At 37.5% G+C, this 24,245-nt stretch overlaps 1 protein-coding gene across 4 annotated transcripts in view; it reads left to right on the forward strand.

Annotated features, from left to right (window-relative positions):
• The window catches only part of CDK14 (cyclin dependent kinase 14), a 553,499-nt gene that overhangs the window by 438,045 nt on the left and 91,209 nt on the right, over positions 1 to 24,245 (forward strand). For all 4 annotated transcript variants that reach the window (XM_080663151.1, XM_080663154.1, XM_080663152.1 and 1 more), the window contains one exon: positions 20,745 to 20,884. In XM_080663151.1, coding sequence (XP_080519277.1) covers positions 20,745 to 20,884 — 140 coding nt within the window. The remainder of the gene's footprint in view (positions 1 to 20,744; positions 20,885 to 24,245) is intronic.

The following is a 24,245-nucleotide window of genomic DNA, read 5'->3' on the forward strand; positions in this document are numbered from 1 at the left end:
TGCTTTCTATACATGAACTGATGGGTAAGTCTAAACCAAGTGTGTAGCCCCTGGGTGTCCACTTGACCTAGGGCAGTGGTCAGCAAACTGCGGCTCACGAGCCACATACATGCAGCTCGTGAGCCGCGGTTTGCCGCTCTGTTGACTAATGAGTTTGCCGACCACTGCCTTAGGGAAAAACACTTAAAAAACATTTTAATAATGTACTAATGTCTAACCTGAAGTCAAAACTTCTGGGTAAGGGTAATAATGCCTTACAGCAGTGGTCGGCAAACTCATTAGTCAACAGAGCAGCAAACCGCGGCTCGCGAGCCGCAGTTTGCCGACCACGGACCTAGGAGATTTAGTGGTAAGAATGACAGTAATTATTCTTACTGTTTATAGCTTTTAAATAGGGAGGGTAAGTGGCTCATCTCTAGACACACGGTGAATAACGGCTGGGAGCATGGCCTTGGTTTGCTACACCTGTCATTACTGGGGAGCAAATGGGTAGGAGACTCCAAAGGTAACTGGCCTTCTTCTTTCAGACACTGAGCCGAGTCCATACTCTAAGGCACAAAATCCCATGTTACCTTTTTATATCCATCATGGGAGTGACTTTCATTATGTCTTTAACAACAACAACAAAGATACATTAAAAAGCCTTAAACACGTACCTATGACCCCCAAATTAATTGTTTTCTTATCTAAAAGAGCATTTTTAGGACCTCAGAAAAATCTAGTGGTGATTTACAGTTGAAGTCTCCAGTGAGTATACACTGAGTGGCCAGATTATTATGATCTCTGAATGCATAATAATCTGGCCACTCAGTATATAGGCCTGGTGCATGAATTCATGCATGGGTGAGGTCCAGCCAGCCTGGCTAGGGGAGGGGACATGGGCAGTTGGCCGGCCTGCCTGCTGGTCAAACTCCTGGTCGAGGGGACAATTTGCATATTAGCCTTTTATTATATAGGATATATACTGAGTGACCAGATTATTATGAGTTCAGAGATCATAATAATCCGGCCACTCAGTGTATATGTGTGTGGATATTGTTACTCAGACTATAAATGAATAGAAATATTAACTCAAAGGGATCAGTATTCTGGCCCTCATTTGCATTGTTTGCATCCAGCGTATTTTTGTGTATCTGCATGTGAATTTTCTGCTAGTCCTCAGCTGTATTTAATCCCTCAAGACTCAATATACACACATAATGCCAAATAGAGAACTTCCCTTAAATTATTCAGATCTCCCCATAAGTGATTTCGCACTCTTCCTGCAATGGAAAACATTTGATCATAAATTCAATTAAATCAGCCATCATCTTTGTGATGTTTGTCCAGCGAAATCCTTTAGTGACTAAACCAATCAACATACCAGCTGGGTGTGTGTGTGTGTGTGTGTGTGTGTGTGTGTGTGTGTGTGTGTGTGTTGTTTATGGTACGATTGTTGTGGAAGAATCGATTTGAAGTAAAGATGAAGAGTAGTTCTCATTTCTGAGGCCAAATTTTGCCCACTTCACTGCAGCCAAGGTTTAAAAGATTAAACTCTTAGCAGGGCTAAAATCATTGCACTCACTTAAATGCATTGGCTTTTATTTCCCAACTCAGAGCCTAGTTTTAATATATTGAGTTTTTTATTGAAAATACCCTAATAGGACTATAGTACTGTTTATGGTTTCTCATATATATGTCGGCTCAAGAGGTAAGATTCATTAGAGGCTTATAAATGTTGATTGGTTTTCATCTTGATCCTTAAGCATTTCAGATAACAGATATAACCAACAGCCTCCCCCTTTTCTATCATACCTTTACTACTGATCCTACCAATTTGGATGTAACTGAACCTTATTTATGTATCTTTACATACTAGTATGTGTAGACTCATCTGTCCTGTAGAGGGCAGTATGTTCTGGAGGAAAAAAAAAAGGTTAGAGGACAGCTGCTTATCGCCATAAAAATATTAGATAAGCAACTGATTTTTTTTCCGTTAGCAAAATAGGTCAAATATCTCCAGTAAGAAAGCCTCATGCTTTGACTGCCTGCCCCTCTCTGCCACGTTAGGCATCTGCTTGGCTGGCGAATATTTTTATGATTTGGCTGCGCTATCTTGGAGGCTACTTAATTTGAGGATCACACAAGGTTCCATGTCTTGGCCACCAAATGGAACTAAGCATATCATTTTATGTATAAAGATAAATACAAATGAGATTTTCCATTTGTCTGCTATTTCTTGTCGCCCTGGACTGAAGTTTAGCATTCAAGGCGAATTATACCTACAGTTCTAATTTTATTTGGAGGTCAAATGAGGCGTTCTTTCCTTTCCTATCTTTGCTACCCACATCCCTTCCTTTTTAGTTCTGATCCCTGAAAGATTTTAATGTCTGTTATTTTTCCCAAGGGAGTGAAAAATATTTCCACAGGGGCATTTTCTATACATCGTGATTTTAGGCTCCTTTTCTTCCTGGCCAGCACATCTTTGGAGAAATCCCTGACCCAGCTCTCTTCACTGTAGTTAAATTCGCAGTCTCTCAATCCAGTCCTCCTCTTCATTTAAAGAACCAAATCCTCCAAGTGTCTACACTACACAGTTCTTTTTTAAAATTTCCAGAAGCTGCAACAAATTGTTTAAGGACAGTGGAGCGGCACTTCCCAGTAGATTCTTATGTGTTGATGGAAAGGTTCTATATCCGCACTGTCCAGTACAGGAGCTCCTAGACACGTGTGGCTATCAAGTTACATGTGTTTCATGCAATTGAGGAACTGAATATTTAATTTTTAATTAATTTAAATTCAAAGAGACACATGTGACTTGTGGCTCCCAAATTGGACAGTGCAGAATAGAGCATGACTTCTGATCACTTTATAACAAATATTTTACAAAATATATTGTGAGCTGGATTAGATTTTGCAGCTTAAAACCTACTGCCCAGGCTTTCATTCTCTTGCTTGTTTTTTTCTTATATAGCTGTAGGCTTAAATCTAAATCTTCTGACTCGTCTCCAGGATTTTCCCTCTCTCAGAACATCTGAGAGATTTTCAGTTTTCAAATTCTTCGATTTTGTTGAATATTGAACGTATCTCTCTTGGGTATCCAGATTGGAGTTTCAAAGCGTGGCATTTCAACAGTTCTCATTCTGTGGGCCCAGGCCATTTCAGCCTCTAAGCTCAGTCACCTCTTCATATCTAGTTTTTTCATATCTAGTTTTTTCTAAACATATAAACAAACTTAGCAAATGTGCTAAAACCTGTCAAGCTACATACAGCAACATTTTCCTAAATTGGAGTGCATGCTCTCTCTCTCTCTCTCTCTCTCTCTCTCTCTCTATATATATATATATATATATATATATATATATATATATATATATATATTCAGTTTACACTGAATACAAATAAAGCCTATTTTGTTCCATCTCTTCTGAAGCAGCCTCAGTATTCTTTTGAAAATTTTCTTGTGAGTTCCCAAGCAATTATTTTTTAAATGCTTCCATATCTTTACCCGTGATCTGCAAATGCTTATCTTCAGTTTTCTATATTATGCTGATGTTGTTGGTTTTAAGGCATAAGAAGGTTTTTGTATAATGGTTTGTGTCATGCCACTGGCTTCTGCCTTTTGTTACAGACATGCCAGAAAACACTTTTACCTACATGTTCCTAGCAATTATAAGTACTTGGACCCCAAATGATAATAAATGCAGCTTTTTAATGCTATTCATTTATCTTTCTTTTATTTCAGCTGTAAAGATAGAATTAGTGCTCAAGAAGATAAATAGCTCTAGCAATTATGCCAATTTGGGATCTCCTTAAGCCAAGGAAATACATCAACACCCTTCTGTTATAAGTCATTTTCTATAAAGAGCCAGATGTGGGGTTAAAGGCAGGAATAAAGGAATGTGCAACTGAAAGGTTGTGCTCACTTTCAGTAAAGACAGCCTCAGCCTATTCTATATTCATCATCAAACCACCCTTTGTAGCACCCATGCCTCCAGATCCACAACCTCCTCCACACAATGAGAGGAAAGCAGGGATGGTTGGTGGTCACATTGTTCTTTAAGAGACCAGCCTCTTGGGAAAGTATAGGCATCCCTACACCACAGGGCACAACAGAGCAAAATAGAGAGGGATCATGAAGTTCTTGTCAATCCTTTGCTAGTAACGGGCTTTAGGACTGGGCTTCCATGCACAAAGCCAGTTTCCTGCCATTCTGAGACTGGGAGTCTTTCTGTTAATGGACATGTGAGTTATCTGCAGATATAGACTGAAGTCTCCATAGTGTAGCAATATTTCTATGTTGGGAATGCCATTTGCAAACTCCAGAAGCACTTTAAAAGAGTATTGCATACTAGAGATGCAATCATGCAGGTTCATCTAGGTCCGTGGTTGGCAAACTGCGGCTCGCGAGCCGCATGCAGCTCTTTGGCCCCTTGAATGTGGCTCTTCCACAAAATACCACGGCCTGCGCGAGTTTATTTTGAAGAAGTGGCGTTAGAAGAAGTTTAAGTTTAAAAAATTTGGCTCTCAAAAGAAATTTCAATCGTTGTACTGTTGATATTTGGCTCTGCTGACTAATGAGTTTGCTGACCACTGATCTAGGTAATGAAAGGTCAAAGGCCAGGGTGTGGCATGGGAAGAAGAATGTAAGGTACCAGTTCTTATCTTTTCTTGAGTTGGAATACACCCTGCCGATCTGTTGTTAAAAGTGACGCCTTAAATCACACATTTTAATGTAGGAGGAAATAATGTCTTGCGATGGAAATGTATGATGTAGTTTTTTCTAAAAGTTTAAAAATCTCTTCTCTAGTGGCTTCTCAAATTGGTAGCATACATCACATTACATCACATCACATCACAAAATAAATTATTTTCAATACCTTGAACCGCAAAACTAAAACACAACCAAAAATTGTTTTCTCCATACTAACTTTAGCGTCAGCCCCAGGCACATACGAAGTTACAGCAAACCCTCCCAAACATATGTTACAGTTACTCAGCAGTCCAGTAGATGTCAGCTTGATGTTCTACAGCTCTGAGGGCCCTGGTTCAGATGTTAGCAAGTCATTCCATTTGAGGACCGTTGGCACAGCAGCGTTGGGACTGGGAAAGGAGGAGTGAGGATGCCTGAGTGGCAGACATGCTCTCTCACTGTTGTCTTGATAAATATGACTTGAGGTCAGCACCCTGATGTCTGTAAGGCAGGAGGAAACCCAGACATGTAAGACAGACCAGGGAAACAGGAACCAATCATGGGGAGCCATAAAATGAGGAAGACACTGGACATTTAGAAAGAGGACCGACATAATTGGAGTAAAGGGGATACTGACAAAGAAGGGAGTATACCTTAGTGTGCAACACAGCAAAACACATTGACAAAATCTTCTTAAAATTAAGAGGCAGGTCCTGAAGTATATCTATCAAGAAAATGTTTTTATCTTAAGGTATATAAAATAGTATTTAAAGTGTTTTTACTTATGGTGCTTTATCATTGTTTTATTTTAATGAGCATTTAAAAATAATGAGAACTTGTGCTAGCTGGTTTGTCTCAGTGCATAGAGCATCGGCCTGCAGACTGAAGGGTCCCAGGTTCGATTCCAGTCAAGGTCAGCTACCTCGATTGCAGGCTCCTCCCCAGCCCAGGCCCTGGTCAGGGCTCTTGCAGGAGGCAACCAGTTGATGTGTTTCTCTCACATGGATGTTTCTCTCAGTCTTTCCCTCTCTCTTCCACTTTCTCTAAATATCAATGGAAAAATGTCCTTGGGTGAAGATAACAAACAAAAATAAGACCTTTTTGTATAAATTTACTCATGACCTCAATCCTTCTATTTTTTTCTATTGGTTGTAAATCTCACAATAAGATGTTGTCTACCAAAGGATTTTAGGGATATACTCTGACTTGGGAAAGAATATAGTCTCTTTTTATCACTTTTTAAATAAATATATTATTTTGTATCAGTTTCAAGTGTACAGCATAGTTGTACAATCATATACTTTACAAAGCATTTCCCCTGGTAGTTTTGGTACCACCTTGCACCATAAATCGTTACCACAATATTATTGACTATCTTCCCTATGCTGCACTTTACATCCTTTTGACTGTCCTGTAACTATCCATTTGTACTTCTTAATACCCAGTCCCCCAACCCTCCTTTTAAAATACTTGTCTTACTGCATTTAGTAGGATCAGTTTGATTTTGTACATGTACAGAAGTGGTGGAGAAGTGGCATAGTGTTCATTATTAACACCAGCAGCTGCATTTGTCCTGGTACAGGGAGATGTGCCTGCAGCATGCCAAATGCTTTGTCTGTATCACTTAATCTAATCCTGAAAATAACTCTCAAATAGTTTTCCATAGTTGTTAGATAGGAACAGTTAAGCTTATTTTAGAAAGTTGATTTCCCTGTCTTCAATTATATTGTAGCCTCAAGAGCAAGTCTATAAATATATCCTTCATTTGCTATTTTATACATAGCAGGGCTGGGACTGGGGCAAGGCAGGTAAGGCATTCACTTTGGGTTCAGAATTTAAGGTGGTGCTCCTCGCCCCCCCCCCCACACACACACACAAAAATAAAAAACACAGTAAACTAGATAAGTAACATTTTAATGCAATATTTTTAAAATATCAATAGGTAGTTTCAGTATTTTCTTTGCTCTCCATCAAACAGTGATTCCTTAGTATCCATTCCCCCAAATCCACAACCTCCTCCTTAAACACCAATGCTGGTGAGGTAATAGAAAATCGTTTACTGCTGAGGTCACTGTAAACTGGTAAATGACATGGAAAACATCATGGAAACATGTTAAAAGCTGTAAAGATATTCATTCGTGGTACATTCAAGAAATTTAATGTAGCATCATCTAAATGTTCTGGGTGCTTGGGAGTGTACACGTGAGGTCCGTGTTCTCATGGAGCTTACCTTCTAGAGTATCAAGGACAATAAACAAGTAATAATAATAATAATAATAATAATAATAAAGTAACCTCAAAGAGTGATAATACATGAAGACAATAGAAGAGGGCAATCTGAGAAAAAGGAACAGCATAGGCAGGCCATAAGCCATATGAGGCTGGGATTTTTACTGTTTTGTTTATTTCTCTATCCTTTGCACCTAGGACAGAGCCCACCACATAGGAGGATCAAGAAGCATTAAAAGATGATTTTGACTTTTCTTCTCAGGGCATCAGACCCTTGTAGAGGTTGTCCGACCATTCAGCAGTCTTATTTCTTGTTCTACACATAAGCGCACAGGCCAGTTCTTCTTTCCATCAGAATGAACTCATAGAGTTCCAAATACCAGCTGCAATGTTATAAGAGAAGGAAGCTGAAATTAGTCCCCAGCAAATCAATTCCTCAGTTGCCTTGAACTAAACTTCAACTCATAAGCTCTGACCTCGCTGAATTTTCTTTCAGATTGGTTTAAATGAGAAGGGGAACTGTTTTTGGTGATTTCCTCCAATCCTAACCATTTCATATCTTTACAATACAATCTTTTTTTTTTTTGTAAGTAGTAGGGAAACATTATTTCTTCTATATCATCATCGGATGCTAAATTCTATCTTTTGACTTAAAAAAAACCCACAAACTTTCCTTTTTATGTTTTTCTTATCTTGGATCATGTCCAGTCTCTAAGGAAATAAACATGCGAAGAAAGAGTTCTGTGGAATGTTAACTGCACTGGTATTTTTCTTCCTTTTATCATGCCCCAAGATTCGCCCAAGTTGATATAAATTCACCATGCCTTCTTTAAAAAGCACAACAGCAAGGCATTCTTCCTGTAGGAGTTGGGCTGTAAAAGGTGATTTCCTTTCACTCGGTTTGGTTTAAGCCTGTAAACAGCATTAAGTGAAAAATCTGATATATTTGTTAGGCTATTCATTGCATTACTAAGTTATATTTTCAGTTCTCAGTGAAAGGTTTATTGAGAACATAAACTTTAAAGAGGTTTTGTTCAGGATTAAATATATTTTCCTCTCCTTCTCTTTTGGCAAAATAATATCACGGCAAAATGATGACTTTCAGGAGCTATTTTTAGCACTGTTGACAGTTGAGGGACACATCGGGCCATTGCAGGGAAGCAGATACCAGCCGCCCAGACCAGCCTGTGGTGGTGAGATTGGTAACTTCTATAGGGTTTTAGAGGAATGAAAGGCTGTGAAGTTACCCTTTCCATTAACTCAATTTACCATAATACAGATACACCAATAAGTTCAACTGTCTTTCAGAAGCATTTTACAGTGAAATTTTTTTCACACTGCCCGTGCTATTGGAACTAAATATTTATAACCCATCCATCTGAATGTAAGACATAAGCCATGGCTAAAGTGTAAAGATTTTTTTTTTGTATAAATGGAGATTTGAATTTAAACTCCTGATGCATTTTTTTAAAATCATCAAAAATGAGTCATCTATTTCACATGAAATATTGCTGTAATCAACTACTGTGAATTCAGGAAAATTGGTTAATCTTTATTCTCTAATTAGCATAAATATCAATAACACCACCTGGGTAGGACATTCACTAACAATTTACTTTGCTTCACTCTTGATGTTCTAAAAATGTTTTGAACGCTTGTGAACTAGGTGAAATAATAAGATGCCTATAATCGATTTAAACAAGTTACGGGAAGAAAAGGTCAGCCTTCACAGCAGTCCTGTGAAGTGGGAGAGGGCATTAATTTTATCCTGATCTGTATCCAGAGTTGGAAAGGTTACGAGTCGCCTGATGGCCTTCAGGTAACAATGGACTTCCATGTGGGGCAAGATCATGAGATTATGATTGGATATAACTGTAAGCAGAATAACTGGGAAGTTGGAAATCAATTCTGTTGATTTAACATCCCTTTGGTTTTGAGGATATTCTACACTGACTATGAATTTAGAATTCTCCTTTAGGTACTCTGTAAGTTTTAGCATTCTGTTTCAAAGGGTTAGTTATTATTACTGTATTTTTATTTCCTTTAATGAAATAAAATATATCCTCTTCTATCATGTCCTTCAGTCAGAGGATTGAAAAGTAACCTCTTGTGCTTCTTCTGCTGTTAACCACATTATTAAAGTAAAACACTGAACAGATATTACAGAATCATATAATCACTACTCTTCTAAATCTAGGAATATTTTCTAAAATATAACTGAGGTACAAGTATAATTCCTGTCAGGTTTGAACTATCCTGTCTGAGAAAAAATTGTCAATGTTTGGCAAGCTCTAACAAATCTTAGAGCATTTTTTTAAAAAAAATTATGTTATTTGAGCATGTAGAATTATAGGTTTATTGATTTTCATAGAGAGGAAGGGTGAGGGGGAGAGCGAGAAAAACATTGATGTGAGAGCAAAACATTGAATGGCTGCTTCCTGCACTCCCCCTTTAGTAACCTTTTGGTGCACAGGTCGATGCCCAACACTGGCCAAGGCTGAGTTACAGTGTTTTGTAAAAGCTATGAAACTTTACATAAAACATAAAACTTTACAATTCACAAATGTCACTGCTACTAGGCACTGGGTAAGAATTGGAGAGGCATTAAAGTGGAATCTCTGAAAAAAACACAGGATACATTGAAGTAGTTAACCGATTCTTTCCCATAAGCAGGGTGAGTGGAAGTTTGATCTACTTCTATGGTTATTAATTAAAAATAAATTAAAACATGTACACAAAGGCTTTTGTTGAAAAGAACATAACATGAAGTTCACCTATATTATCTTTTGAATATTTTATTATAATATCTACATCAGTGGATTTATGAAGTATAAATATGAAAACCTATAGCTTCATTTAGTACATAGGAAAGGCTAGTATAATTGTGTATGCAGTGTTGTTTTTTTAAGGACAAGACCACTCTTTTTTTTAATTTCAGAGTGAACTTACATATTCAATGACACCTCTTTTTCCAGGGAGGGTAGAAAATAGTAATAAAATCAAAGCTTGAAAATTTGGGGTAAATATCTAGCTGTGCTCTGAAATCCAAAGCAAGAATTTAATGTTTTCCTTTCACTGGCCCACTTCTTGGCAGTTTATAATACCCTTAAGAGTGTCAGTGCTAGCGTTTTCAAAACCTTGATTCATTCACAATCTGCTGAGGGCACTTCAGCACTTTCAGTATTTTTCCACCAGGTCGAGTTTACTGCAAAGGGTGACTATGTATTAGTAAGGGTTAGATCTGAAGGAGAGACCTAACCTAGCAGGGTGGATTAGTGTGACTGGCTTTTGGGAGTTTTCATCTTGTCCGTGTTACTAGTAAGCATATATTCCACCTGCTGTCATTATTTCATTTAGGGCAGTTGGGATGTTAACAAGAATATAGAAAGAATATTCTCCACAGAAGTAGAGTTCAAAATTAAAGGAAGAGAGAAATATTGAAAAATGTAAAGTGTTCTTATGGAAAACTTTAAAATAACCCAATTTTTTGTTTTGTTTTGTTTTGTTTATTTTTGTTTTATTTATTTTTGTTGACAGTATTAGATGTCCCCCATATTCTCCCCCATGGTCCCTCTCCACCCAGCCCTTGCCCCACCCAGGCCTTCACATTATTGTCTGTGCCTATGGGCTGTGCATGTATGCACATATGCTCTTTGGTTAATCACTTCCCATCCTTCCCAACCCCCATCCCCCCTCTTCTGAGATCTATCAGTCTGTTCCATGTATCCATGCCTATGGACCTATTTTGTTCATCAGTTTATTTTGTTAATTAGAGTCCACATGTAAGTGAGATAATGTAATATTTGTCTTTCTCTGACGGGCTTATTTCACTTAGAATAGTAATCTCCAGGTCCATCCATGCTGTCGCAAAGGATAAGAGATCCTTCTTTTTTAGAGCTGCATAGTATTCCATTGTGCAAATGTACCACAGCATTTTTGTCCACTCATCTGCAGATGAGGAGCAGTTGGGCTATTTCCAGATCTTAGCTGTTGTAGAAAACACTGTTATGAACATAGGGGTACATATATTCTTTCTGGTTGGTGTTTGTTTCGAGATTCTTAGGATATATTCCCATAAGTGAAATCACTGGGTCAAATGGCAGTTCCATTTTTAATTTTTTGAGGAAACTTTATAGTGTTTTCCACAGTGGCTGCACCAATCTGCATTCCCACCAGCAGTGCACTAGGGTTCCCTTTTCTCCACATCCTCGCCAGCACTTGTTGTTTGTTGATGTATTGATGGTAGCCATTCTGGCAGGAGTGAGGTGATACCTCATTGTTGTTTTAATTTGCATCTCTGATTATTAGTGACATTGAGCATTTTTTCATATGTCTATTGGCCATCTGTATATGCTCTTTGGAGAAGTGTCTATTCAGGTCCTTTGCCCATTTTTTAATTGGATTGTTTGTCTTCTTGGTGTTGAGTTTATAAGTTCTCAATATATTTGGAAATTAACCCCTTATCAGATGTATCATTGGCATATATTCTCCCATGTAATGGGTTCCCTTTTCATTTTGTTGATGGTTTCTTTTGCTGTGCAGAAGCTTTTTATTTTGGTATAGTCCCATTTGTTTATTTTTTTCCTTTGTTTCTCTTGTCCTAAGAGATATATTGGTGAAAATACTGCTATGTGGTATGTCTGAGATTTTGCTGCCTATGTTTTCTTCTAGGATTTTCATGGTTTCATTACTTATATTTAAGTCTTTTATCCCTTTTGAGTTTATTCTTGTGTATGGTGTCAGTTGGGGGTCTAGTTGCATTTTTTTGCATATACCTGCCCAATTTTTCCAATACCCTTTATTGAAGAGACTATCTTTACTCCATTGTATGCTCTTGTCTCCTTTGTCAAATATTAATTGACCATAATGGCATGGGCTGTCTGTTCTATTCCAATGATCTATATGCCTGTTCTTGTGCCAGTACCAGGCTGTTTTGATTACAATGGCTTTGGGAGTACAATTTGATATCCGATACTGTGATTCCTCCAACTTTGTTCTTTTTTCTCAAGATGGCTGAGGCTATTTGGGGTCTTTTTTGGTTACATATAAAATTTTGGAGGACTTGTTCTAGATCTGTGAAATTGCATCGGACTCTAAAATTTAAGAGTCAGAATCTAGTTACTCCCCCTTTTGTAAGTATTACCCTTTACTTATCTGGATCAAATAAAATAATGCATATGAAAGCACTCTGTAAACTGTAGAGGTCCCTACAAATAGCATTGCCATTATATAGCATTTGACAGTCAAGTGACAGACTGACCATTATAGGAATGAGTGTCTGCCATGGTGAGTGTATCATTAAACAGTTTCGCTAGAATTAATAAATGAGAATTGAACAATTTTCTATGCACAACAAAACACAATCTATTTATGGAAACTATTAAAATATTGTCTGTTTACCTTGAGGGGAGGAATCTCATTAATTTTGTTTTTTACAATAGTGCAATGACAAAGAAAGTCTCAGCATTAAGCGACTCTATGTCTCTTCATTATTAATGTACTTAAGAGTCTTGCCTCTCCAGTGAACAGGGAATTTCACTTCACAGGCCTAAATCTTTCCTTATATTGGTCTTTATTTTCCCCAAGAGTTTATTCCAATGTCAGGGAATCCCCTCATGTTCTGTTTGACCAATTACTGACCCCTCTTTGCAAAATGAATAGATTTGAGCCTATTTTTTTCTAAAAATAAGCCACTTTTTGAGAAATCAGAGCAGTTTTACGACCACAGTCCTCCCTCTACATCAAAAGCTTTGATAAGAAGGTGATTAAATGACCATTTTGCTTTTGATATACAGACAAAAAAGAGTGTGTCATCTGACAGGTCTGTCCAGTACAGTCAAGGCAAGAGTCAGACTTGTCTTTATGGGTGGGCGGTCTTCTTCACAAATCATTTTCAAGACATCAGTTTTTGTATAATCCAGTGGCTAGTGCCCCTGTTGGCAACTTTGCCATAGAGACAATATATCCACTGTTCAATGAAAGGATTGTGGCCCCTGGCTTTGCTCTGCAAAGAGTGTGACAGTAAGTAAAGTGTGAAGAGAGAAACCCTCCACGTCACTCATTCCAGGCCACTGTATTTCCAACTCTGAGAGGCACAGCTCATGCTTCAGACACAGGCCCACAGGGTGTGTAGTTCTGCCCCACTATAGAATGCAAGTGAGGAATATTCTAGAAGTTTTTTGTTCCCCTTTATTTCCTCTTAAGCTTTTACATGGAAATCAGTATCTCCATTGAATGCTGTCCTAAGTAAATCGAACCTACTACACCTCTGCCCTTTATGTCCAGCTTTCATGAGCTAAAACATTAATAAATCCCAATGAAGATTTTTATAGAGATATTTACAAGTCAACTCTTGGGAACAAAATGTAACTTAGTTGTTCTTCAACAAGCAGACACTTTATCGAGAGAGAGTCTTTTGGAACCGTGTAAAAAAACCAAACAAACACAAAAAGCAAAAAAAAAGTGCAGTTAAAAAGAGAAGGACCAATTCAAAAAAAGAAAATGACATCCTCTGGGGGAATGTATACTTTGAAGATGTTCCTTAAGGTCCAGGACTTGATCTTAAGATGTCTGTGCTCAAAAATGATTATGTACTTTTAAAATGTATGTTTCTCAGGGAAGTTAAAACCTCTGTAGGTATAACAATTGATATGCTCAGTCCTTGAGCAAACAGTCAGTCAACAAATGCCATGTCCCAACCTTGTACCAGGAACCGTCCCTCATAGGAAGTAGCCCTTTTTGCCTTGCTGTAGCCCAGGTTTTCCTCTTTGTGCACATTTAAAACTTGAACCAGAAACCATCAGAACTGAACATGTAAATTTGTCAGACTTTAAAAGGACTTATAAGAACAAAAATGAATAGTGAAAACAGCATATTAGTTGCAACTGATTAGAGAATTAGTGGAACTGGGATATAGCTCTGAAATAATTGCTTAGAATGGAGGACAGAGGGACTACCAGATGGAAAATATGAAAGAATGAGTAAAGACAAGTAAAATTTATTAAGATGGCATTACATTGGGGTTATAAAATGAGAAAAGAGAGAGAATTGGGGAAAGGCAATATTCTAAAAGTAACAGCTGGGATTTTTTTTTTCCAGAATTGGTTAAAGACATGAAGCCTCAACTTCAGGAAACACTGAATACCAACCAGGTTAAATCCAAAGAATACCTTCCATAGCATAGCAGAATTCTAAGGAGGAAAAGAAGAGCTATCAGACAGAGACAACAGAAGCCCATAAAATAGTATCTTCAGAGTTAAGAGAAAATGCTTTGAACCTAGAATTAATCCCCAGCAAACTATTATGCTATATGAAAACAAAATAGAGAATTTGCCACCAAGTTCTTTCATCATGGAAATAACTTTTAAAGTTTGTATTTCAGATACCAAAAATAAAAATCTTAGAAAACTATCTGAAACATTGGAGCTAAGATGATTAAATAAATTATGGGTAAATCTGAATAATAATGACAGTAACTATTTCATCTATGACAGTAGTAAATCTGAATAATAATGACAGTAACTATTTCATCTATGACATTAAAAGCATAGAAAATAGAAATAAAATATTAGACAATAACAACATGAGAGATGGGACTAGCGTCATCAGAATTAACGAGTTCCCATGTTCTTGTATTGTTTGGCAGGATGGTAAAGATAAAGTTTAACTATAAGAAGTTAATGTTAAATATTAAAAATTTAAGGAGCCATTCACTTGGGGAACTGAGGATGAAGGTATAAAGTGTGGAAGTTTCTTCTGATATCCTTGATGGTTAAAAACAAAACACTAAACCAAACTTAACCCCAAAAAGGGTGCTAGCCACAGATTGTGTGATTCTGTGTTGTTCTTGCTGAAATATTTATTAGGTTTCTGATGGCGGTAGAGATTATTACCAGGAACCTAGTATAACCTTCATACAGACAAATGAAACTATAGAAATTCATCATCATTCCACCAAGAAGCTCCATAAGAGGGGTTAACTAGGACACAAAAGGATTGAATTAAAGTCAGGAAAGTGTTTTACAAGTGTTCTGACCTACATGGGCTAAACATGGCGGAACATCTTTTCTATCGCCTCATTACTGAAAGAGCTGCTGCTGTTTGCTAGGAGGTTCATTTCATTTTCCATTACTCCCAACCTCATACTCAAAGCACTGAGAATTTCAAGTGTGGTATATTGAAGTAGACTTCAGTTTCTTTACATCATTCTTTACTTAATTCTGAATTTTGTATCAAACTATCTCAGTTATTTCATAATCCTATAAAGTGTTTCTTAATAAATTAGTATGGCTCAAAATGGACGGACCAACCCTGTGACGTCATACATAAGACAGTCCAACCAGTACGACCTTAAACAAACTTGTAGAGAAACTTAAACTGTGTGGCATTGCTACAATAGTAAGACTATGTGAAGCAACTTACAACACTGATCTTGAGGAGAAAAAAGGTGCCAGGGTCTGGATTGGCCATCTGATTATGCACTGCCTCCAACCAGACTATTGATGACTGGTTATGCTTTGGAAAAGTGAAGATTCTTGAAGAACCTGGTTGTTGTATTGTTGTCATTGTGAGAGCTCTAATGCTTGCTGCCCCTAGCATTAACTGAAGGTGGAATGAAATATGAACACGTGGTTCAGTTCATAAAACAAAAGTAGAGTGGAGCTTTTTTTAAAAAGCAACTTTAGAAGTACTAGTTTTGTCCTAAAATCCAGCTGCACTTCATAGATACCAGTAGTCATGGAAATTACCATTGCATTCAATAAAACTGGGCTGCTGGATTCAATTGCCTTCAGACAGGACCCAGTTTATCGTAACTATGAGCCAAAATGTAGGCTTGGTGAAGGATAAGTCAATGAAGCTTTCCTGGGAGCATTGATAAGCAGTTTTATCAGGCCTCAGCTTGGCGGAATTTCAGCCTCTGTGTTTGGATTATGATCAGCCTAGTTGGAAATTTAGCAAAAGATTCTCGCTGTTCAGCATTTAAAACATGCTTATCACTTTTATCAATTGACCTTTCCTGAAACCATGCAGTATTGAGTTATGTCTCCTTCAAATCTATTTCCATGCCAGAATCTTAGCAAAAGGTAAGAAATTTAGAGAGACTGGGTGCTGAAATACCAAGCACAATACTTACATGTTTTTAATATCATACAGAATTAAAATCCCAGGAACTAGGAAAACCAGTGTAGATTGCCTGTGGTTTATCCCTTCATTCATTTCAAACATTGACAGTAGGGCTTCTATGGCTCTTTGCCTGCTACTTTATGTTTATAGTTCCCATATTTAAAACAGGAGACATCAGGTTTGTGTAACCGCTGATTCTATTGGCTTTTGACCAAGTTTATGATGATTTTTTAATGTCTTTCTTTAAATCTCATTTTGCGCAGTTATGATAACCTCCATTTTGAAAAATCACAAACCTCTGGTGAAAAAGCTCATGTAAAATCCACATCGTACAGAAGCACATATCTTTACAGTCTCCAGACAAAACGTCTGAGAACTAATTTCATGTTTGCACTTTGGGGTGCAACTTAAAAGAGAGGGCCTGAAAAAGGAGTGGGAGTGAGCTGTTAAAGGATTGTTAGCAAAATATTATTCTTGTCTTGTGCAGAAGGTATGGACTATGCCCTATAAAACAGAAGTTAGTTTCTGCTAATGAATTGAACATATATCTAATATTTTATATTTCTGTTGAACTGTGTGACTTTTAATTTGTATACTTAACAATTTGTATTATTATGTAATTGATAAAATGGTGCTGTGCATCAATGTTAACTCAATCATATATTTATATTGTCTGGATGTATGAATATAATTCTCTGGGAAAATACTTTGTCAGTGTGTCCATCAACTTGTAAAACTCATCATGAGAGCTTAAACACCTAAATAAATATTGAAATGCAAAAAAAGTTAAAAGTAATTACTAAACATAAAAATAGAATGTATAGTTCTAAAACAGAAGATGGAAATGTTGAATAAGATTAAATCCAAAAAAAACACAGAAAAACAAAAGATAAAGTAGGTGGAAATAGAATGCAAGTTTAAGATGGTAGCAGTAATTTAAATGTATCAGTAATCACAAAATGTAAATGGACTAAATTTTCTTCTTATAAAATGGGGATTATTTAATTGAATAAGTATTAAACCCAGCTATGTAGTATTTATGAAAGATAAACCTTAAAATTATGGCTATGAAAAATTAAGAGTGTTACCAAAGGTATGCCAGGCAAATATTGAATAAAAAAAACCCCTGAAGTTATTAAATTAATATGAGAAAAAGAATGAACTTTAGCCCAGAAAGTTTTATTAAAGATAAAAACGGTCACTGCAGAAGGATTGATGACTTAATTTACCAGGAAGAGATAACAGTGCTAGATTATTATGTACTTAATTACTCGACTTTAAAGAATATATAAAACAAAAATTGATGGAATTACAAGAAAATGTTTAAAAATCTGCCATCACAATGGGAGACTGCAAACAACAGCCACAATCATTATGACATTCTGATAAGGTATGCCTTTGGCTTGGGGTAAAACTTCTAAATACTAAAGATATCCCAAAAGTCTCATGTCTCAAACACCTTGCATGGCCTCAAAGGTTCTGGTGATCACAAAGACTCTGATGTTGAAAATGCATGTGGTGTGTTGGAATAAAAGTGGTTCTTGAAATGCAAGTGAGGAAATAGCAAACTTTCTAAATTAAAATTTTATATGTATAATTTATAATTTGTGTATAAACTGAATGTCACAAATAAGCATTGGTTTGTTTCATCGACATTATTAAAGTTTGCTCAATTTGGGAGATGAGAAATGAGATTGTCTTATATTGGTGATTTTATTATAGTTAGGTACATACGTATACAATTTAAATGTGATCAGCAATCTATTGCAAAAACAAAAATACAACTACAAATATAAATCTTCGAAATAGTGAAACCATGCTTCATTCATGGCTTATTGGTGCTATAAGGACTGCACACGGGTTCATCATTCTTGTAACAGAGTCAGGACTAAACTCAGATCTGGTCTCAATCTGGCACTGTCTTGTTTTATCAAAATTATATAGAATGGACGCCAGTATATTTTTCACCATGATTATATATATACTAGAGGCCTGATGCACAAAATTCGTGCAAGAGTAGGCCTTCCTTCCCCCGGCTGCCAGCACTGGCTTCCCTCTGGCACCTGGGACCCAGGCTTCCATCCAGCCACTGGCAGGCACCCAGGACCTCCTGGGCTTCCCTTGCAGCCCTGGCTTCATCTGGAAGGTCGTCCGGAAGGATGTCTGGTCTAATTAGCATATTATGCTTTTATTATTCTAAATAAACTGCATGCAATATAAGTGCAACTTTTAACATAAAGTACCTATCTCACACTTTGCATTTGATATTTTAAAAATAGTGAAAAGTTTATAATAGAGTGTCTTAGGAAGAGAAAGGATTCATTGTGATGGCCCTGGCCGCTCTTAAAGGAAAGTGGGGGGAGGGGGAAATCTACTGAGAATCTGATAATGCCTCCTTCTCCTCCATTTTCCTTTGCCAGGCAGACATATTTAAAACGAATCCACTGATCAGTATTTTAAAAATAGCCATTGCAGCTGCCAAACACTGAACCATCTGTGAGAGCTCCATGTGTGAAGCTTTACAGAGAAGGTCTTTGCTCTTTCCCCTTTTTCTTCCTCTGCCCAGGTTCCTTGCTTCCTTTCCTCTTCTGCCCCCACAACAATGTAAAATCAATACTAAAAAGCTCCTTGAGGAGGGGAATGGGGAGAGTTTGTTGGTTTTTGAGGAAACGCATTTAAGGCTAATTGTGTGTTTACTAGCTTCAGGGCTTTTTTTTTCTTTATTGATTAAGGTATTACATATGTGTCCTTATTCCCCCATTCCCCCCCACACCCCCCTAATCATGCCCTCACCCTCACCCCCTGTTGTCTGCGTCCATTGGTTAGGCTTATATGCATGCATACAGGTTCTTTGGTTGATCTCTTCCCCTTACCGCCACCCTCCCCTACCTTCCCTCTGAGGTTTGACAGTCTGATTGATGCTTCTCTGTCTCTGTTTTTGTTCATCAGTTTATCTTGTTCATTATATTCCATAAATGAGTGAGATCATGTGATATTTATCTTTCTCTGACTGGCTTATTTCACTTAGCATATGCTCTCCAGCTCCATCCATGCTGTTGCAAATGGTAGGAGTTCCTTCCTTTTTACAGCAGCATAGTATTCCATTGTGTAGATGTACCACAGTTTTTTAATCCATGCATCTGCTGATGGGCACTTAGGCTGTTTCCAAATCTTAGCTATGGTGAATTGTGCTGCTATGAACATAGGGGTGCATATATCCTTTCTGATTGTTGTTTCTAGTTTCTTGGGATAGATTCCTAGAAGTGGGATCACTAGGTCAAATGGAAGTTCCATTTTCAGTTTTTTGAGGAAACTCCATACTGTTCTCCACAGTGGCTACACCAGTCTGCATTCCCACCAGCAGTGCACGAGCAAATACCCACAGGCAGGTGCCACTTTCTGCAGTCTCTGGCTGCCTCTGAGTCTGTATTTATTGAACCTTGTTGCAGAAACACAGAAATCGAGGGTAAAAGCCTCTAATTTGGAAACAGTCCAAGAGCATGGCAAATACAAACCACTTTCTTTATTTAACTTTTTAAATTTTTCAATTATAGTTGACATTCAATATCGTATTAGTTTTAGGTGTATGGCATAGTAGTCAGACATTTATATAACCTAGGAAGTGATCCCCCAATGAGTCTAGTACCCGCTGGCACCATACATAGTTATTTCAAAGTTATTGGCTATATTCTCTGTGCTGTACTCTACATCCCCCTAACGATTTCAGAGTTATAATTCTGGAGAGGTTTGGATTCACACAGCCTTCTAATTGAGCAACCCACTACCTTCTCAGACTCCCACCTAGCTTCCTGTTACTAGATTGGAACAGAATGATCTTATTGGACTGTCATAAATGAGAGAGTGCAAAAGGGCTTGACACATGTTCAACTATCTATAAATGGTAGCCATTATTGGGAATACTTTTGTTATCACGATGTTAATTATCCAGGCTTGATTGTACGGAGCAGTGAAACAGATTCCACGTAAAGCAAGGCTGGACTGGGCTAGGCTGTGTGGTCTGCTGCCCATTTGGAAGCTGTACCACGTGGAAGACTTGACTTCTGCTTTTTTTTTTTTTTTTTTTTTTTGTAATCTTGAGACACATTTTCTATCTACTGTTGTTTTAAAGGTCATCTTGAATTGATTCAGCCCCATATGGTTTAAGCATATCCCCTTTGTTAACCTGCATGTTCATATTCTGATTGTTGACATTTGACTGTACTTATTCCAAAAATTTTATATTCAATGTAAGAAAATGTGAATTCTTAGAGAAAAGTTAACATTCGTAACTAGAGAATTTAATAGCAGTTTTGTTTTAATTCTCCTGGTTATTTTGTATTAATTTTCCTATAAATGTATCCAGATGTGTATGCAGTACATAGATCCTGTGAACAAATTCTGACAACTATTTGATAAATTATCGTCTGAAATTTTCTACCTCTGGACCTAGTTCTAGCCTGCCAGTATCAACCTTTTGCTTATAGTAGGAATATTTTAAATTAATGAGACTAAGATTACAAGAGTAAAAGCCAGTTAGTTTAGCTTAACAGATACTCTAAGAACCAACATGTATTCAGCTTCTGTTTATTTTCAGCAGGTAATTTAACTTGTTTTATTGGCCAGGGATAAATAAGTCCAGAAAATTTGGGTGAGCCTTATGTCTTATTGAGTGACTCTTCATGTTTGGTCTGATTTCTCTCTTTTGTGCTTATGTTTTCAGGCTTAGCTATGTGAATTATGCAGAGGATCTGGCCTCCAAACTCCTACAATGTTCCCCAAAGAACAGACTATCAGCACAGGCTGCCTTGAGCCACGAGTATTTTAGTGACCTGCCCCCCCGGCTATGGGAACTGACCGATAGTGAGTAGGACAAATCCACAACATCCAATCAAAGCAGGGACATCATTTTAGCATCTACATGTAACATACTAGTACATGTAGAGAGATTGATGTTTACATGTGCATGTGTAAGATTATATGCTTGCATATATATTATGTGTGTGTCTATATACATACATGTACATTTATGTTTGTGTGTGTGTGTGTGTGTGTGTGTGTGTGTGTGTGTGTGTGTGTGGAGAGAGAGAGAGAGAGAGAGAGAACACAGAGGGGATGGGGGGTTGTATGTATATATTTAGTGGAATCCTGCCATTCAAACGCCAGCTTACCAGACACAGGAAGAAAATGGATTCCTTTTTTGCTATCTCTGCTCTGCAGTTTGCAGCCGCATGTCTTTGTGTTTGATTATGTGTGTGTCCAAAAAAATGATCTGAGCACTCATAAAGGAAAGGGAAAATATGATTTACATATTTATGCATACAGTACTTTTTAACTGGCTGCAGTGCAGAGGAGGAATGATTCATTTCTGTTTGATTCTCAGAGACCATCTTGGTTGTAACAATAACCTTAAAAAGGGCTGCTATGCTGTGAGCTGACGAGTAGAGTTGGCAATTGGCTAATGCACTGAATTGACATGTAAGAACTGAAGACATAATTCATTTTAACTACAAATGCTCTTGGTATTAATACAGACAGATCTTCTCTAGATCTCTTAAAACAAAACACATTCCTGGGTGGGTTTTTGTTTTGTTTTTACAAAAGTGTTCATATTTACACAGCCTCTTTCAATTACATTTTTAAATATTTGGGGGAGGATTTATGGCTGGGAGGATCTCATCTTTCTTCCAAAGTGTGAAACAGAATTCTTGTGAAATTTCGCAAAACACTCAAGAACATTTTTGTTTAATGGTGATACGTTCTTTCCACATGCCAACTAGAGATATTTTTTCTCATTCTGATTGCCTGAAAATTAATATGCTGCACATATGCATAGATATTGATGATGTGCTTATTAATCCTTGTATATACATCAATTACCATGGACATACCTAGTTATTTCTTTAATCTTTTGGACTTTAGACATTTTCCCCATTGTATTAAATTCTCCTTGGCAACAATAACACTTTTATTTTGGAACTTAGTCATAAGTAACAACTGCTCTTGAGTATTCCTACCGTAAATTATTTTTTATAATCCCACAATTTATTTGAATTCCTTTTTTTTTACCCTAAAGTGATTATAATCCACTACTCCCCCTAAACTTTGTAAATTTTTAAAAACATTACATGTTTATTTTATGTTCTGCACTACTTCCTTTTTAAAAGTATACCCACTGACCATGACAACAGCTATCCCTATTTAAAAAAAAATTAAAGATGAGATCACTATGGAAAAATAATGAATTAGTGGCACATCCTTTTATACTAAAAAAAAATGATGCAAATGGGCTTATTAGTTTATGGCTCATCAAACTCAAACATATGGTTTGTTTTCCTTTTTTAGTATAACTTGTAGCTTGATATTACTCCTCCTTGGTGACATCTCAATCCCATCTGACTTGATGACTGAGTTTAAGCCAGGATTTTGATGGTCTATGAATTCTGAATTTTGTAGTCCTACTTTTCTGTTAATATGGACTTATTACCCACTTGCCACTTAGTTTATCAGCCAGTGGTTAAATCCATTTTCTATCAGGAAGTAAATGCCTCCACATTATCACTCGGCAGCAGGCTGCCAGCAGAGACAGCCTTGTCCCCCTCATTAGCAAGCACAGTGTATGCAGAACACCAGAGGGGAATTAAAACCACAAAAAATACCTCAGGGTGGTATTTTTAATATGAGAATTTAATTTGTAATTTCACAGATTAAGAATTTTGGCTGCATTAATCCCTTTATCAGCTCACAGCAGGCTATTTGCAGAAGCATAACCATAAGGTGATATTCATTGGCAGAAACACGTCTTTGCATAACGTTAAACATCAGGAGGAGTGAAACCTTTTGAAGGGGGGAGAATAAAGATGAGAAATCATTATTTTTTTAAAGCATGATTCTGCTAAATGCCTCTGGTAACAATTTTGAGTTACAGAAATGCTGTTTCTGTGTCTAGTAGATAATCATTGTGACGCATAAAGCCAGTCTTAAGAAAGAACAGTCCCAGTATTAAATACTATAGTCATTTCCATTTTGAACAACGTAGTAGTCCTATACACATGTTTACAAAACAAAGCACTCAGAGACTTTGGAGACTTTGGAACTAGTTCTGGGTGAAACGACTCGTTTTGGTGACTGTTATCTAGGTCAGTGGTTGGCAAACTGCGGCTCGCGAGCCACATGCGGCTCTTTGGCCCCTTGAGTGTGGCTCTTCCACAAAATACCACGGCCTCGCCGAAACCGGTTTGGCTCAGTGGATAGAGCGTCGGCCTGCGGACTGAAGGGTCCCAGGTTCGATTCCGGTTAAGGGCATGTACCTTGGTTGTGGGCACATCCCCAGTGGGAGGTGTGCAGGAGGCAGCTGATCGATGTTTCTAACTCTCTATCCCTCTGTAAAAAATCAATAAAATATATTTTTAAAAAAATACCACGGCCTGGGCAAGTCTATTTTGAAGAAGTAGCATTAGAAGAAGTTTAAGTTTAAAAAATTTGGCTCTCAAAAGAAATTTCAATCGTTGTACTGTTGATATTTGGCTCTGTTGACTAATGAGTTTGCCGACCACTGATCTAGGTTGAGGTTCTGCAGACTATATTTAGAAATTCTTAACATTCAAGTTTGCTTTAGTGTGGAGTCTTGTAAAAGTTTACCAGCTGGCAAATGGCAGTAGAGCTGGCAGTACCCTCCTGTGCTTGCTTCCTTTTCAAGGAGATTTGGTATGAGGTCCATCTGAGAAGACTTGTTGCAGAACCAATAAATGGATTGTCTTATCAACCAGGTGATGGTTTAGATTCATCGATTCCAGGCACCTCTGTGCATTGTCTGTTCAGGCTTCTATAGGTAGGGGGGTGGGGAGGTGCTTAAACAACAAACCGTTTCTCACAGTTCTTGGCACTGGGAAGTTCAAGTTCAAAGTGCAGGCAAATTGGGTTCCTGGTGGGAGCCTCTCCCTGCCTTCTGGAAGCTACCTTGCTGTCCCCTCACATGGCAGAGAGTCACCTCTTCTCATGTCCTCTTCCTATAAAGCCACTAATCTCGTAATGAGAGCCCCACCCTCATAAGCTCATCTAGCCCTAATTATTACTCAGAGCCCCATCTCAAAAGACCATCACATTGGGGGTTAAGGCTTCAACATACGAATTTGGGAGGACACAGTTCAGTCCAGAGCACTCACAATCTTAAAAGATAGCTCCCAGCATTTTTAAAAAGAATGTCAACAAAAGAAAACCAATT

The sequence above is a fragment of the Plecotus auritus genome (assembly GCF_963455305.1).
Source record: "Plecotus auritus genome assembly, chromosome: 4".
In the NCBI taxonomy this organism is placed as follows: domain Eukaryota; kingdom Metazoa; phylum Chordata; class Mammalia; order Chiroptera; family Vespertilionidae; genus Plecotus; species Plecotus auritus.